Raw genomic sequence first — 18,373 nt, forward strand, 5'->3', positions numbered from 1 at the left:
CACACACACACACACACACACACACACACACACACACACACACACACATCCTAAGCCAATCCAGGCAAACAAATCCATGAGACTATTTCCAATTAGTTATCAAAAAGCCATACCTGAGGTGTGGCTCAGGTAGTAGAGTGCCACTGGAAATGGAGAAAATAGAAGCAAGGGGGCTTAGCTCTAGAATTCAAGCACTGGCATAAGAAAAGGCCAGGCACAGGTGGCTGACACCTGTAATCCTAGCTACTCAGGAGGCTGAGATCAAGGATCCCAGTTCAAAGTCAGCCCAGGTAGGAAAGTCTGTAAGATTCTTATTTTCAATTAACCATCAAAGCTGGAAGGAGCTATTGCTCCCATGGTGGAGTGTGAACCTCGGGCACAACTGCTTAGGGACAGTGCTCAGGCCCTGAGTTCAAGCCCCAGGACTGGCGCAGAAAGAAAGAACAGGACAGAAAGGAAGGAAGGAAGGAAGGAAGCAAGCAAGCAAGCAAGAAAGGAAGGAAAAAAGGAAAGAAAAGAAAAGAAAACCCAGGCTGAGGAGTCCGTACTTCCTACAGTCTTTGCTCCATTAAATTGACCTTATTTTAGGGGTGGAAGACTTGGGAAAGCCTTCATCTACTTTTCGTGGAGCAGGGGAAGGATATGGGCCCTCATGTCATGACTGACCCTGCCTGCTCCTACAGCATCTCCTTATTTTACTTGCAACTTTCTTCTTGGTTCTGCCCTGATCACTGCTGCTGTGTGGGTGAGGGAATCTCCTTTTATCTCTCCTCAGTTCCTTTACTGTCTTCCTTTTCTAACTCTTACCCCCTTGTATTCTTTTCTTCCTTAAGAAAGAACTTCTCTGACATCAGCAGCTCCTGTTTGCACCGCCATTTCTGAGTTTTGGTATTTTCCCACTTCCTAAGGCCTCTCATCCACAAAGCTAAAGACTTACTTCCACTTTCACAGGGGATAGGCCCCCTCCGCTGCCAGGCCACCCTGGGCTACCCTCGTGGGTCCTAAAGGATCCCAAGACCCATCCCTGGAACCTGTCATCTGGAAACAGTCATGAGTTCTTCAGTCAGCCTTACCTATGATGTCAGAAGCTTGGTCATGTCTAGTCCTTGCTCCGGCTGGTTGCTCAGCACTCCAGTAATTAAATGGTTTTTCCTTCTTTATATCCACGAGGAGCACAGAACAGGAACTCATTTGGGTTTCATGAGAAGGCAGCCTGACTCCTGATTATAATGAATGAAGACTTTTCATTTGTCCCTCCAGTGTACTCCCTCACCAGCATTCACAACCCTTCTTCCCAGTGCCACTTAGTGATGGACACTCATTGCTTTCCCTTCCTTTTTTTTTTTCTGCTGCTAACCTTTCCTTTTACCTGTTCTCCTCATCCTTTGATGAATGTGTATGCATTTGCTTTTTTAAGGGTTTACTTTATTTTAAAAATTATTGTATTATCTTTACATAGTTGTACAAAGGAGTTACCATTCAACAAATCAGTTTATGAATATGTTGCATCTTTTGTTTTAAAAATAAAAATATAAGGTCAACATAGTATGCCTGAGACCCTGAATTCAATCTTGCATGCATACCTGCTCATGAACACCTGTACACACACATGCATACAACTACACACACAAATGCAGGCACATTAAGCACTATATAAAATCACTTTGATTGCCTGGGTACAATGCATATGGGAAAGAAATTTTGTATTTATACTTTGGACCCATGTCCAAGATATCTCATGACATACATATATATGCATGTATCTATATATATTATCTAATATATATAATATATTATCTAATAAATTGTACATCAATTTATCTGTTAAAAAATAAAAATAAAAAGTAGGCAAATGTGGTGGTGCATGCCTGTAATCCCAGCATTTGGGAAGTCGAAGTAGGAGGGCTGCCTGGGTTACATAGTGAGACTCTGTCTCAAAAAGTAAATAAACATGAAATGAAATAAGAATGATCAGAATGGATTGCAGCTAAGATTGAATTTTCAGCATGTCAAAGCAAACATGTCACTTCAGTGAAGAAACAAACTGCCAACACCCAGAGCCTCTTGGTAATACCTAATCATTATCTCCAGGTCATTTTCAGTATCAACTACCATTTTGACATAGTCTCTTTTGTTGTTTAAATAGCATAATAATCATGCTCCATCTCCTCCCATACATATATCTCAAAATAAGATAATGCATATCTACTTTATGCATATATGTGTGAATATGTATATTACTTAATATTTTTGCAAGAGTCATCTTTGTTCCTTTTGGACAAGTATCATTATTAGTGTATGGTATTGTTATAGGACTAATCCTCCAGCATTTAGCCATTTTTCTATTTCAACTGAAAGTCCATGAGACTCTTATCTCCAATTAACAAGCAAAAAGCCAGAAATGGAGATGTGGTTCAACTGGTAGAGTGCTAGTTGTAAGTAAAAACGCCAAGCCAAACTGCAAAGGCCCTGAGTTCAAACCCTAGTACACACACACACACACACACACACACACACACAGATGCACACACACACACACAGAGATGCACACACACACACACACACACACACAGAGATGCACACACACACACACACACACACACACACACACACACGTGTCCAGGACCAAATGGCTTCTCAATTGAATAGCTGAATAGATACAAATCCTACTCAATGGCGGAAGGCTAAAAGCTTTGCCTTTTCAGACAAGAAGGAAGAGAAGGACAGCCTTGTTGCTTCCATCCAACAAAGTACTAAAAATGGAAAATAAGTGCTTGAAAAGTGCCTGACATTACAATTTATTAAAGAAGTGCAAAAATTCCCAATGAGATGCTAATCTCCTATCTGTTAGTACAGCTATGATGAAAAGAATAAAGGTAGCAAATGTTGATATCGATGTGGAGAAAATGGGAACCTTTGAATACTGTTGGGAATATAAATTAGTAAGACATTACAAAAAACAATAGAGCAATTTCTCACCTCAAAAAATAAAAAGTAGCTAGTTCTGGTTGCTCACACTTGTAACTAGCTACTCAGGAGGTTAAGATCTGAGGACTGATTGTGGTTTGAAGCCAGCATGGGCAGAAAAACCCATGAGGCTCCCTTCTCCAATTAACCAGCCCAAAGTCTTGAGCTGTGGCTCAAGTGATGGAATACTAGCCGTGAGTAAAAAAGCTCAGGGACAGCACCCAGGCCCTGAGTTTAAGCCCCAGGACAGACCAAAATAATATATTAAAAATAAAACTACCAGGAGTGGGAAATTAGAGGAAAGCAAAGGAAGGGGTAACATTGTCCAAAAAAAAAAAAAGTAAACACTACCTGACTTGTAACATGGCAACCCCTCTATACACCTTAATAATAACAATAAAATCATATTTAAGAAAAACACCAGAACTACCATATGATCCAGCAATCCCTTTGCTGGATATATAACCAAAAATCGGTATGTTACAGAGAAGTCTTCAGTCTCATATTGATTAAGACATTATTGGAAAATCTCAGGATAAGAAATCCATGCAAATATCCACCAACAGAAAATAGGATATACATACATCATAGAATACTATTTGGCCTTAAAAAGGAAGTTGTCATTTGTGTCAGCATGGTGAGACAGAAGTAGAATGTTATATTAAGTGAAATCACTCCTGCACAGGAAAACAAATATTGTACAATCTCATTTCATGTGAAGTGTCTAACTCTGCTGAGGCTCATGCCTGCAATCCTAGCTACTTAAGAGGTTGAGCTCTAGGGATTGTGGTTTAAAGCCAGCCTGGGCAGGAAAGTCCATGAGCCTCTTACCTCCAATAACCTACCAGAAAAAAAAAAGTGCCTAACTCAAGGAAATATAGTGATTATGTACCAGTAGCTTGTGGAATTTGGGAAGGGGATTAAAGAGATACTGGATATAACATTTCAATTGAAATGGAGACCCATTTTCAAGCTGGCAACACTAATAAGAGTGCATTAATTTTAAAAAAATTTTAAATTTAATTAAAAGATTTTAAGAGGCTGGGAATGTGGCTTCGTGGTAGAGTGCTTGCCTAGTGTGCATGAATCTCTGTGTTCGATTCCTTAGTACCACATAAACAGAAAAAGCCAGAACTGGTGCTGTGGTTTAAGTAGTAGCATGCTAGCCTTGAGCAAAAAGAAGCTCAGGGACAGTGCCCAGGCCCTGAGTTCAAGCCTCAAAAAAAAAAAGATTTTAAGTATTCTCACTATAAAATAAGTATGTATAAAACTATATATTTGACTCAAACACCATTTTACAATGTGATATATCTGTGTATGTGTATGTATATGAATAACTTCCTGTGCGTGCAGTCATGGGATTGAACTCAGGGCCTTGCATGTGTTAGTCAATTTTTTTATTTATTCATTTATTTATTTATTTATTTATTTATGTCAGTCAGTCCTGGGGCTTGAACTCGGCCTGGGCACTGTCCCTCAGCTCTTCAACTCAAGGGCTAGTGCTCTACCACCTGAGCCACAGCACCACTTCTGACTTTTTCTGCTTATGTGGTACTGAGGAATTGAACCCAGGGATCATGCATGCAAGGTAAGCACACTACCACTGAGCCACCTTCCCGGCCCCTCAGTTGTCAATTTAAAAAATGGTTAAGGATAGTTTTTGAAAAGAACAACAATTAACAATCAAACAAATACAGATGATCAGTAAGTTTGGTGAGGGAGGTAATAGTTACTTTCTTCGTTGCAGGCCAGGGGGCTGGGTGGCTGTAAGCTTGCGTCCCAGGGGTCCACGTGGGCAGCTTCTTGTTCCTGGGACTCTGAAGACAGAAGGATCACAGCTGAGACCCAGCGGTGTCTTGCTCTTTCCTGGCTTCATTTTGCCATAACTCACCCTACTTCCCATATTGCTACTTACGGCCTATTTGCATCCCCTCCGTCCATCTGCGGAAGTATCTGTGCTTCGCTGATCCTATGGCAATCCCTGGCTGACTGACTCTGCTGTATTTTTCTGTCTCTCTTCCCACTTTGTGTCTCACTTTTTTTTCTTTCTAAAGCTTTTCCTCCCATTCCCATCAGCATACCAGGCTCTATTCCTGCCCTTCCTGTGTCTGTGTGATCTTTTCCCTTCCTTTCCCCTTTCTCTTTCCTTTCTCTCCTTCCTTCCTTTCTTCCTTCCTTTCCCTTTCCCCTTGCTTTTTTCCCCTTTTTAACTTTTCCTTTTTTCCTTTCTCCCTTCCTTTTCTTTCTTCATTCTCCTTCCTTTCTCCCTCCCCCTTTATTTCCTTCATTCCTTCCTTTCTCTCCTTCTCTCTTTTGCTTGCTTGCTTATACTCCAGACCTCACAGTTACCACCTGAGCCATGTCTCAGCCCTTTTGTTTTATTTTTCAGATAGAGTTTTGCGTGTGTGTGTGTGTGTGTGTGTGTGTGTGTGTGTGTGTGTGTGTGTGTGTGTGTGTGTGTGTGTGTAAGCCTGCCCAGCTCAGCATCCTCCTACTTTTTGCCTCCACAAAGCTGGAACCCCAGGTACATACCATCATATCCAGCTTAGTGACAGACATGGGTTTTTCTTAACTTTATGCTCAGACTGCTATCCTCCTTATCTCTGACTCCAGAGTAGATGGGATTACAGCTGTGAGCCACTGTGCCTGTCTCTGTGCAATTATCTTTTTGTATCAAACATTAGTCTATTGATCTGACACCAGCCAAGGACTTTCATCTCCTTTATATTCTTTACAAGGCTAAAAACTGAGTCTTACCTGCAGGTGTAGACTCTTGAGTCTGTTGTTTGATTGCTTCTTGGCAGTCTGATTCATCATTGTGGTCACGGGTTCCATTTGCTTGCCTTCCATCTGTCTGTTGTGTGTGGTGACCCTCTGTCAGTTCATTTTCCAGGAGGATAGAACCTAAAAAATCATTTTGCTTCACAGATATTTTGTTTCCTCCTGGTATTGGCCAGGATCCAAAAGGAAAATGCAAATCACTCAAAGCTCATAAAGCAGAGGGAATTTAATTCAATTAATAGGAGAGCTGAGGGGCCCAAATGGAAGGACACACCAACAGGAGATTGGTTAACAGGAAGCTGGGGAGGGCCTGGAGGAGAGTCTAAGGCTGGGGTGGTCACAGGGGGGCAGAAAGTGGAACCAGAGTGAAAGGTGGAGCCATGGTGGGTGGGTGGAGCCATGGGTGGGCAGGTGGAGCCATGGGTGGGTGGGTGGGTGGAGCCATGGTGGGTGGGTGGAGCCATGGTGGGTGGGTGGAGCCATGGGTGGGTGGAGCCATGGGTGGGTGGAGCCATGGGTGGGTGGGTGGAGCCATGGTGGGTGGGTGGAGCTATGGTGGGTGGGTGGAGCCATGGTGGGTGGGTGGAGCCATGGGTGGATGGGTGGAGCCATGGGTGGATAGGTGGGGCAAGCTCCTGGTTTCTCCCTTCTTCCAGTTTGGGCCATATCTTTCATGTTAGAGGGCCCACAACAAAGCCAGCTAGTAATGAAAGGTCAAGAAATGAGACAGGAGGCTGGGGGGAGAGGCTACAGAAGCAAAGATCTGGCAAAGCAAGGAGGCAGCCCCACTGCACCCCTGGAATGATATCGCACAGCATCACACAGGGGGACAGACCGTAGGAAGACAAGTGATCCGAGGACCATATCAGGCTTCTGATAAAAGAGTTTTCACCAAATCCTAGAGGGAAGACATCAGAAGTTCATTTCAGAAAGTTGAGCCTGGGGTTGGCCACTTTCCCTCTTGTCTTTGTTATGAAAGAATCCAAGTATCACTCCACTTCAAAGCCAGTCTGGAGTTGACAGGTTTGTTTGTTTTTGTCCTGGTACTGGGTCTTGAACTTGGGGCCTGGGTGCTGTCCCTGAGCTTCTTTGGCTCAAGGCTAGCGCTCTACCACTTGAGCCACAGCATCACTTTCAGCTTTTTTGGTAGTTCATTGGAGATAAAAGTCTCACTGGCTTTTTCTGCCTGGGTTGGTTTTGAACCTCAGACCTCAGATCTCAGCTTCCTGAGTAGCTAGTGTTACAAGAGCAAGCCACTGACACTTGCCTCCCCTGATTCTTTATTATTATTAAATATTTCATTGCTATTATAGAGGTGATGTACAGAGGGGTTACAGTTATTAAGTCAGGTTATGAGTACATTTCTTTTTAGACCATGTCACCCCTTCCCTCGCTCGCTCCCAGTGTTTCCCTCTGGTCCCCACCCACAAGTTTCTATAATCCATTTTCAACATAGTGTCTAGTAAGTACCACTGCTGCATTTTCTACCTGATTCTTTAAGACAGACTTTAGCTCCAAGAGTGGATGACAGCCAGCCGCACCCTTGGCTTGAAGACCCCACCCCCACCCTGAGCCACCTCTCCAGTGTCCCCTGTGAGGGGCTCTAGAACTTGGATGACTTGTCTTGACATCCACGGTCCCAGTAAGCCTGCCTTTGTCCCGGGACCTGCCTGTGCAGTGGCCCTGCCTGAGTCTCGCGCAGTCCTGGTGGCAGGGCCCCAGCTCCCTTCACACCTTAGCCTCTCCGCACACCTCGGCAGGCTGCAGGTTCTTCCCCTGGGCCTACAACTTTCTGGTTTCATGCTTCCCTGCCTTTTTCCTTGGAACACAGGCTCTGGGGTCAGAATGTCTGGGAGGCTCCTTGGTTCATTTGACCTTAGACAAACTCCACACACGCAATCTCTCTGCCTTCGGTTTCCTCACCCGCATAATGGGACAGTGAGAGCTGTCTGCAAAGGAGCTGGCGTGCTAGATCAACAGCAGCCAGAGCAGACCTCTCCGCGTGCCGCTCCCAGCAAGGTTCCTTGAGTTGTCCTTATTTCCCCCTCCTCCTTCCTGTTTCTCTCTCCAGGTACCCCCAGTACTCTCCACTCATCTCTACCACTTCCTCCCTGTGCTTCTGTGTATCTGCTTTTCTCCAGGAACATTCCTGCTTTTGAACAACACTCTACACATTTAAGTCTATCCCTACCAACCAGGTGCTGGTGGCTCACACCTGTAATCCTAGCCGCTAAGGAGGCTCAGATCTGAGGATTATGGTGCAAAGCCAGGGAAGTAAAGTCTGAGAGTCTCTTATCGCCATTTAACCACCAAAAAGCCAGAAGTAGAGCTGTGACTCAAGTGGTAGCATAAAAGCTCAAGGACAGCAACCCAGGTCCTGAGAACAAGCCCCAGGACCCGCACACACACACACACAAAGAAATCTATCTTTTCCTGTTCTGTCATCAGCTCTGATATGGTGATATACTAAGAAAAAGATATTTTGTTCTCACTTCTTAAAGACTGGTGACCCTGCTGCAGCACGAATGGGATTGGTGAAACCTTCAGGAGGTGGAACCTAGCGGAAGGAAGTTAGGTCATTGGGGGGCGTGTCCTTGACAGAGACATTGGAACCCTAGTCCCTTCGCTTTCTTTACTTCTAGCATTAGGTACAAGCTCCTTGTCACAATGTCCTGCCTGGACACAGGCCCAAAGGGGTCAAGCAATCACTCACTGAAACCTCTGAAGCCACAGGGCACAATACATCTGTCCTCTTTCAAGTTGATGTCTCTCAGGGATTTTTATGTTTTTTTTTTTTTTTAAGACAAGATCAAGCCTTATAATACAGACTGACTTCAAACCCATGACCCTCCTCCCTTAGCCTCCTGAGCGCTGAGCTTACAGCTGTGTACCACCATACCCAGCTTCATGTAGTTATTTTGTCATAGCAAGAGAAACCTAACACGGAGCTCATACAAACTCCCATCTTTGCCTTTTCTATGATTCTGCCACATTTCTTCCCCAATTCACACGCTCGGCCAAGGGATTCTGTGTCTCTTTTCAATCTAGTTGTAATTACCTTGTTCTATCCTGAGGTGTCTGTTAGATCTCTCATCCGCCTCTTCCCCATCACCCTCTTGGATATTCAGGCTCTTTCGGATTGCTGAGAGTTGAGGAGAGAGCAAGAAGAAAGAGAAGGAAGAAGAGGAGTGATAAAGAGAGGCTTAACATGTGATAGTTGAAAAAATGGCACTGGACTTCAAACGGTGGTAATACATCTAATTACCATATACAAAACTTTTATGAATGAGAGTTAATTCAGGATATTCCTGCATGTTGACGTGGCTGAACAATGCGTCCAGAACTTCCATATCAAATGCCTTCTCCATCTCCAAGAGAACTTTGTATACCACTTTGTGGAGAGGGATCAGGTTTCTAAAAGAGTCTTGACAATCCTTAAAAAAAATTAAATGGAGAAAATTTAATCACAAACTTCCAAGTGACAGAAGACTCCTGAATGTAATTTTACAGTTATGTTTATATGTATATTTCATATATGTAATTGGTGTCATATAAGTATATAACTATAAACATATAGATCCATCTTTTTTGTGTGCTAGTACAGGAGTTTGAATTCAAGGCCACTCACACTTGCCTAGTTTTGTTGTTTTATTTTTATTTTTTGGCTTTTTAGCTATGCCTCCACTTCCAGTATTTTGCTGGTTAATTGGGGATAAGAGTTTCAGGAATTTGTCTGCCTGGGTTGGCTTTAAACCATAATCCTCAGATCTCTGCCTCTTGAGTAGCTAGAATTACTGCTGTGAGCTACTGGTATTAGGCTTTAAAAAATTATCTTTAGATATTTGTTCAAAGGGGTTTCAATTCAGTATGTCAGTTTATGAGTATAATGTATACTTCTCCTATGCCAACCACACTCAATTTACTCAAGTTAATCTGCTTCCATTTCTACTCTACTTCTCTCCATTTCTCTGCCCACTTTCCCCTTGACCTCATCCTTTCTCTGACAAAACATGTTTCAGTTTCCTGGTATTCATTTTGTTAAGCAGTAAGTTAGTTGTTCAAAGGGGTTACACTAGTGGAATCCTTCCTGTATATACCAAATGAGCCACAAACTTGTTTGTGTGTGTGTGTGTGTGTGTGTGTGTGTGTGTGTGTGTGTATGCATATTGCCCTATATATGTTTTCATATGTATTTATAAATTAGATCTAACTTCTATAGATGAGAGATGACATGTACTTGCTCTCTTGAGCCTGACTTACTTCATTTAACATAATTTTCCATTCTTGTTTTTTGTTTTTTTTTTGGGGGGTCCGGTCGTGGGGCCTGAACTCTGGGCCTGGGTGCTGTCCCTCAGCTCTTTAGCTCAAGGCTAGTGCTCTACCACTTGAGCCACAGTGCCACTTCCGGCTTTTTTTTCTTTTTGCTTATGTGGTGCTGAGAAATTGAACCCAGGGCCTCAGGCATGAAAGGCAAGCGCTCTACACTGAGCCACCTTCCCAGCCCCATAATTTTCCATTCTTTATTTAACATAATTTACCATTCTTTTCCTTGAAAATGGCACAATAATACCATTATTTCTGATGGATGAGTAAAATTTCACTCTTGTATATATATATATAATATTTTCTTGATCCACTGATCCATTGTAGGGCATCTAGGCTGTTTCCATCTAGGCTGCATCAATGAACATAGGTATATCAAGTGTCTTTACAATATCTTGACCTGTATCTTTTGGGTAACAGTTAATGTATTTTCAATTTCTCTACTTACACATACTCTCGTGTAAAGTTTAAGAATTTATATATTGTGTAGCTATTGAATAAAACTAGTAACTTTCTCCCCATAAAAATATCCATTGGTAGCTGGGCACCAGTGGCTCACACCTGCTAGCTACTCAGGAGGCTGAGATCTTAGGATCACAGTTCAAAGCCAGCCCAGGTAGGAAAGTCCATGAGACACTTATCTTCAATTAACCACCAGAAAACTGGAATTGGTGCTGTGGCTCAAGTGGTAGAGCATTTGCCTTGAGCTGAAGAGCTCAGGGACAGCTCCTAGGCCCAGAGTTCAAGCCCCACGACTGACAATAAAATAAAATAAAACATTGGTGACACTGTTCTTCTCACCCTCACTTATGTTCTATGTAAGATGGAGTAAGTATGAAGGAGAAAGAGGGATTAAAAGTTAATTGAGGGCTGGGAAGGTGGTTCAGTGGTAGAGTGCTTGCTTAGCATGCATGAGGCCCTGGGTTAATTCCTCAGCACCACATAAACAGAAAAAGCCGAAAGTGATGCTCAAGTGGTAGAGCACTAGTCTTGAGCTGAAAATCTCCCTGGGACAGTGCCCAGGCCCAGAGTTCAAGCCCCACGACCCAAAAAAAAAAAAAGAAAGAAAGAAAGAAAGAAAAAGTTAATTGATGGGTAGCCAAAGTCAAAATCCTTTGGGAGTAGGCTTAGCAGGTGATGAGGGCTGTCCTTTTACTTGGACAACTCCTGGCCTTCTCTCAATACTGATTTGGCCTGAAGAAAATCAGGTGACCATTCCCTCTGGCTGAGAACGTGGCCATGAAAAAGTATATTCATGGGGTTAAAGCACAACTCACTACACTGAACCTCCCACTGAGCCTATGGGTAAAATTCACCCAAATTCTACTATAGCAGAAATGGAGAGCTGCAAAAGAAAGATGTAAAGATGCTACAGAAAGAACAGCAAGCATCTACTCTCAAATGTCCTGACAGGATACCCTGTATGTTTTAATGTTCTCAGATTCAGGATTTTAAGATTGACATTAATTAAAATTAAAATGCTGTGTTAATTGTGATTTCATTATATCAGTTCAGTAAAATAATTTACCAGCTCATTAAGACTCTGTTTAATTTTTAGCATAGTTTATGTTAATGCGCATTATGTACAAGACCTTGCACCTCTACGGAGTGGCCCCACTTCTGATCTGGCCTGTGCCACTGCTGCTCACCCTGACTCTGGAGGGGGCCACAGAACACGTGCCTTGAGGGACAGGCAGGACCATCTGTGTGGCTCTCTGCAGTCCATCTTCCCTCTAACTTCCAGGAGCAAAGGTACCACCCACAGGAGACATGAGAATCCTCTAGTTATACCTTGAATCTTGGTTCCAGGAGATGAAGGTATAGCTTCATTTTGGGCTTACTTCCCAGATTATAATGTAGTAAATGTCACTTACTTCATACATTTTGTTGGTGATGTGTTCACGGTCACGGAGACCCTCAAGAAATGGAAATGGCTTTATTATTGCCTTTGAAATCTCCACTTTAAATTTTCTGTAATGTTTGAATAAAATGTCCTGTATCTCCTTTTTGGTGACTGTTCTGCGGGAAAAGAACACCAGGGAAAATGATCATCAACATTGTGAGATGTTTGTGGTAACTATTAAGATTTTACAAATGAAAGGGAGGCTATGAAGAACCAATACATGAAAATAGGTAGGTCTGAATAGAATTACCTAAATAGAGGGAACTGAAGCAATAAACAAAAACATAATAGAAGAAAGCAGGGAAGTTATAAAAGATACATATTGTATAAGTAGAGTAAATATTTGGGAATATATACTATATATATATATATAATAGAGTATAAATACATAATATAGTTAGAATATATATAATAGAGTATATATGAAGGATATATTATATAGATATATATCTTACATAAGTAGAGTATTTGATACTATAGGTTATATATTTCATTTTTTAAAAAAAAAATTTTTGGGTCCAGTCATGGGCCTGAACTCTGGGCCTGGACACTGTCCCTCAGCTCTTCAGCTCAAGGCTAGCACTCTACCACTTGAGCCACAGCACTACTTCTGGCTTTTCTTTTTCTGCTTATGTGGTGCCGAGGAATCGAACCCAGGGCCTCATGCATGCAAGTCAAACGCTCTACCACTGAGCCACCTTCCCAGCCCTATATATTTCATATATTTAATATATAGTGGATATACTGTATTTTATTGTATACATATTACATAGTATATAATATGTAATATAATAGGGCTGGGAAGGTGGCTCAGTGGTAGAGCACTTGCCTTGCATGCTTGAGGCCCTGGGTTCGATTCCTCAGCACCACATAAGAAAAAAGCTGGAAGTGGCACTGTGGCTCAAGTGGTAGAGTGCTAGCCTTGAGCTGAAGAGCTGAGGGAAAGTGTCCAGGCCCAGAGTTCAGGCCCCACGACTGGACCCCCCCAAAAATATGTAATATAATATTATATAGAATATATACTATAATATATAGTATATATGATATATACAATACTATATATAAAATTAATTATATAAAATTATGTCATATAATCTATTATATATCAAACATAACATATAATATACATATTATAATAAGTTCAATAATAATATGACATGTTATATTATACTATATATAATATATTATACATATTTTATCTATTATATATCATATATACATATGACATATACTATATATACTATAATATATAGTATATAAATATACCATATAACATATATAATATATATACTATATACTATATATAATATGTAGTATGTATTATATATCATACATATTATATATGTTTTATATTTTATATATATATATATATATATGACTTAAAACTCTAGTCTGAGCCAGGTGATTAGCTACTCAGGAGGTTCAGATCTGAAGATTGAGGTTTGAAGCCAGTCTGATCAGACAAATTGGAGAGACTTTAATCTCCAATTAAGCAGCAAAAATCCACCAGAATTGGAGGTGTGGCTCGAGTGGTAGAGTGCTGTGAGTGAAAAATCCAAATGAGAACATGAGACCCTGAGTTCAAACCCTAGTACCTGCACAAAATAAGAAAAGATAAGAAAAAATCTAGTCTGTCCTAACCAAAGTCATTGTAAAGATATCTTCACCTAATCATATCAGAATTTTTTAATTAAAAAATTTGAGATAAACAGGTACTCCACAGGGGAATAAAAAGATGAAAGCCAACTTTGAAAGTGTATATTAACTAACATTTAAGAGGGGAAAAAGTCTCAGAAAGACAAAAACAAGATGTCCCTTATGTTACCTATTAAGAGGAAAACATTTATGAATATCAGTTCATAAATATATGATCTGGTTTAATAATGATGACTATAATTCAACAAAAGAAGACTAGTCTTAGTTTCTCTATATATCTTTAAACAATTTGTTAGTGTCTACGATAAAAGCTTTTTGGATTTTAATTGGGTTTTCATCCACCTTATAGATAATTTGGTGAGAGAGCATTTTTCACTACTTAAGCTGCAATCTGTTCAATACTATACAGCCTCTCATTTATTTTTCTTTAATTTTCCTAGCATCGTCAATTAGAGGTCATGAACATGTTTCACCAAACTTATTCCAGTTATTTTATTGTTTTTGAAGCTACTTTTGAAGCTACTATTTAAAATAGTATGTACAGATAGAATTACTAGTATGTATAGATAGAATTGTTTTGAAAAATATTAACTATTATGACCTTTTAGGTTCATGTTCATGTAATTATAAATCTATAAATGCTAAAGTATTTATAGATTTCCTTTAGCTTTTATGAAAAACATAAATACTAAAGCATCAATATCAAAATCATTAGGCTGGCAAATTATCTCACCAGGTACCCTATGCAGCCTGCAAAAAGATTCAGGAAACACTCATTCCTTGCTAGAAAAGGAGGGTAATGTCCATGAAAATTTTAAGATATTCAGTTAGACACCCCAAGCCCCACCTTGATTACATAACTGGAAATAAAAGCATCAATACACATTTTATAGAAATGAGTCTTCTCCCCATGCTCCCCCAGCTTTGCCTTCTCCCCAGACTAAAAGCCACTTGCCAGGTATGACTCAACCCTTTCTCCTCTGCCCTGCTCACTTCTCCCTGCCACACGACTTCTTTGCTGCTGCCTGATGACTAAGACTCAGAGATTTGTTGGCTCTGTCTAGCAGGCTCACCTCCAGATGGCCATATAGTGAAACTCCTTCATTTCCTTTAGGGTTTGGTTTCACTGTCAACTTAATAAGGCTCGTTTTGGCCCATAAATACAACCTCAACCCCCAACTTGCCCCACACTCCCATCTCCTAATCTACTTATTTCTTTTTCCAATGTCCTTAGTACTCTTTAACACACTCAATCAGTTATTTATTTTTATATCTTATTCATTGTATCTTTTCTACCAAAAATGTGTATGCCATAGGGCAGGGGTTTTTAGCTGTTTACATTGGTTTTTCTTTAGTATCTGATACGTATATGGCACTGCTCTTGTTAGGTCTGCCTGGGAAAAATGGCTCTTCCCTTTGTTTTCTCTCTGTGCACATGTGCCCTTCCCTAGAAGTCCCTGCCTAGCTCTTGTAACCCAGGTAACTGGAGCACCTGCAGAAAAAGACTTATTTTGGTCATGCTTTTGGTGTTTCTGGCTGTGGTAGCTTGATTCTATTGTTTTGGAGCAAGAGGTGAGCTGCATGCCACTGTGAGAAGCAAAGCTACTCGCTACCTTTTAGCATCCTGAAAGCAAAATCAGAAAGAGAGAGGAAGAGGTGGGAGTCAAAAATCCTCTTCAAGGACACGCCCCCAATGACCTAACTTCCTCGTATGAGGCTCCACCTCCTAAAGGTTCTACCAATAGTCGGAGACCAAGGCTTCAACAAATGAGCCCATGGGAGACAGGTATAATCTAAACCATAGTGGTAACTGGCTAAGAAACTTGGACATTTAAAAGGTGAATTTTCAAATTTAAAAACAAATGTAAGTGAAAGAATAAAATATTATATAATCATATAAAGCCTACATGCCAACAATCGTGAAACATTTCTGAGAATCATTAAGGACCTAAATAGAGACATTCATATTTTCTAGAACTGAAGACAGAACATGAGGTTAAAAAGTCAAAGGAATGACTGGGAGATTGGCCCAAGTGATAGAGTACTTGCCTAGTCAGCGCAGCTCCCTGAGTTCAAACTCCAGTGCTGCTAAACAAACAAAAAAACCAGTAGAGGACCCAGCTTGAGCAATATGGCAAAACAGAAGGCCTCTAGATTTTGTATCCTTCACAGAACAGCCAACTAGCAGCTACTCACAAACAAGAACCAGAGGATGAGGCTGGGTCTTGAATCACAAAACAAAACCACAGTAGAAGAGCACAGGGGCCAGATGCCCGTGGCTCATGCCTGTCATCCTAGATACTCAGGAGGTTGAGATCTGAGGATCATGGTTCAAAGCCAGCCAGGGCAGGAAAGTCTGTGAGATTCTTATCTCCAATAAACCTGAAAACCAGAAGTGGTGCTATGGCTCAAATGGTAGAGCACAAGCCTTGAGCTGAAGAGTTCAGGGACATTACCCACACCCAGAGTTCAAGCCCCATAACCAACAAAAAAAAGAAAAAAAGAAGAGCACACGGACAATTTCACTTGGGCCACATTGCCGCTGCTCAGACCAGCACAGGCCTTGCGGGGACAGTACCCCTGGGCTTAAGGTTTCTCCAGAGGGAAAAACAGACCCCAAGTGGGACATCCAATCTCTCCAGAATTCCAAGGTACTTTCTGGGAAGCTTTTTTCTGTCTTATCTAATGGAGTACACCAAAGGGATTGGCAAGCTAGGTCCCTGAGTTCACCTATAAGCAAAGAAGGGGGCAGGGATGGCGCTGGGCTCCTGTCACAGGATGCCCATCAGGACTCCAGCAGCAGATCTGTGGGCTTGCAAAGCTGATGGCTCCCTGCATGTTCAGCATGTCTGCCTGGCTTGTGTCCCTAGCCTGTAGTCCAAAGGAACACACAGAGCCCAGCCTATTGCCTAGGCCAGATTGTTGACTTTACCTGGACTTCAGAGCACAGGTTCTGGCTTTATCCAACCAAATAGCCCAATACCAACCACCACCCGGCCTCAGAAGCTAGCCTCTGGCCTCACCTGGGCAGCAAGCCAAACGAGCTGATCTGGTTTGACAGACCGGAGACCCCACACAGTGACACTGCCTAGCTCAGAGCCCTGTCAGCGACTAAACAGGTGACCACACTGATGTCTTGCCTAACTGACCCTCTGGAGCCTCTGAACCCTAAGACCAAAGAGCACACACTGTGAACTTGTGCATCCTCGGAGCCCAATCTGTAACCCAACCTGCACAGGCAGAAAACCAGCCTGGAAATTCCTCCCAAATGTTGAGCACTGTGTGCGATCCCATTTGGCCCAGGCTTAAGAATCTTGTCTGAATTTTCATGTAGTCCACAGTACTGACTGGGCATGAATCCAGTCAATGATCCTGACCCACAGAGAAGCACAGCCTGCAGCCCAGCTCAGCCACAGAGTCAGCCAGTGACCTCACCTGGCTGTGTGGCAAAGCCTGTGACACTGACCAGCAACTGTGAAACGTGACACCATCTGACTAAGATCAGCTGCCTCAAAGCATCAATTTTGGGACACAGTTGGGGTCCTGTAGTATCTGGATTCTGAGACTCCCTCCCACCCCAACTGGCCAGAAGCCCACCCAAAAGGAGAACCCATTCCCATCAGCCTACCGAAGTATGGAGCACATGTTGGAGCCATGCCTGATCACAAGGCCCAAACTTGGCCTTTCTCAATAGCAGAGCAGAGCTTGTGCAATCACAGAGCCCAGCCACGGTGCTTCCTGACCACAGAAACCAGTCATCGACTCCTGTCATTCCCAGAGCATGGACAGTGACACTGTTAGAGACCCTAACAGCAAGCCTTATTTCATGTGGCTGCTACTAGCTAGCCAATCCAGAACTCTAGACTGGACTGACTGGGGAAGATCTTTGTCAACACAAACTTTCAAAGGCTGGAATAGATGACTGCTAGGATGGTAAATGTCAAAAAGAATACGCAGAAGAGGGAACCCTTGTACAATGTTAGTGGGAACGAAAATTAGTACAATGATTATAGAAAACAGTATGGAGGTCCCACAAAATAATAAAAGCACCATATGACACAACAGTCCCATAGTTGGATATATATTCAAAACAAAAGTAAATCTGTTCAGATGCTGGTGGCTCACACCTGTCATCCTAGCTACTCAGGAGGCTGAGATCTGAGGATCACGGTTTGAAGCCAGCTGGGGCAGAAAAGTCTGTGAGAGTCTTATCTCCAGTAAACTACTCAGAAAAAGCCACAAGTGGTAGAGTGCTAGCCTTGAGCACAAAGAGGTTCAGGGACTGTCCATAGGCCCTGAGTTCAAGCCCCAAGACTAGCAAAAAAAAGAAAAGAAAAGAAATAAAATCTGTGCATCAAAGAGATATTTATACTTCCCTCATTCATTGTAGCTTTATTCACAATACTGACAGCATAAAAAGGAAGCAATCTGTCAATGTATACGCACATATGTGATGTACTCACAAATATATTATATGTAACATGTGAATATTTTATATATATACATACAATGAAATATTGACCAGTCAGGAAAAAAAGGAAAATCTGCTACTTGCCACAACATGGATGAATCTCGAGGGCATTATATCCAGAGAAAAGACAGATATTGTGTGATCTCACTTATATGTGAGATAAAACTTATAGAAATATAAAAATGGCAAAACATAGAATGGTGGTCACCAAGGGCTGGGTATGGGGAAATGGACTGATGTTGGTCAAAGACTATAGTTTCCCATGAAAAATA

The 18,373-nt window shown here is 41.8% G+C and overlaps 1 protein-coding gene across 10 annotated transcripts in view; it reads right to left on the bottom strand.

The window, feature by feature from the left end:
* Positions 1 to 18,373, bottom strand: part of LOC138822334 (nuclear autoantigen Sp-100-like) — an 80,338-nt gene that overhangs the window by 56,670 nt on the left and 5,295 nt on the right. For 9 of the 10 annotated variants that reach the window (XR_011370400.1, XR_011370403.1, XM_070015156.1 and 6 more), the window contains exons 2-8: positions 11,946 to 12,090; positions 9,014 to 9,182; positions 8,807 to 8,890; positions 6,584 to 6,646; positions 5,725 to 5,871; positions 4,701 to 4,784; positions 1,074 to 1,220 (exon numbers count right to left, since the gene is read on the bottom strand). Coding sequence is in view for 8 of the 10 variants with exons in the window: in XM_070015156.1 (XP_069871257.1) it covers positions 1,074 to 1,220; positions 4,701 to 4,784; positions 5,725 to 5,871; positions 6,584 to 6,646; positions 8,807 to 8,890; positions 9,014 to 9,182; positions 11,946 to 12,090 (839 nt within the window). In the remaining 2 variants the exon portion in view is untranslated. The remainder of the gene's footprint in view (positions 1 to 1,073; positions 1,221 to 4,700; positions 4,785 to 5,724; positions 5,872 to 6,583; positions 6,647 to 8,806; positions 8,891 to 9,013; positions 9,183 to 11,945; positions 12,091 to 18,373) is intronic. The other variant, XM_070015194.1, reaches the window with a different exon arrangement.

Source organism: Dipodomys merriami, unplaced genomic scaffold (assembly GCF_024711535.1).
Source record: "Dipodomys merriami isolate MVZ:Mamm:240054 unplaced genomic scaffold, mDipMer1.0.p SCAF_1, whole genome shotgun sequence".
In the NCBI taxonomy this organism is placed as follows: domain Eukaryota; kingdom Metazoa; phylum Chordata; class Mammalia; order Rodentia; family Heteromyidae; genus Dipodomys; species Dipodomys merriami.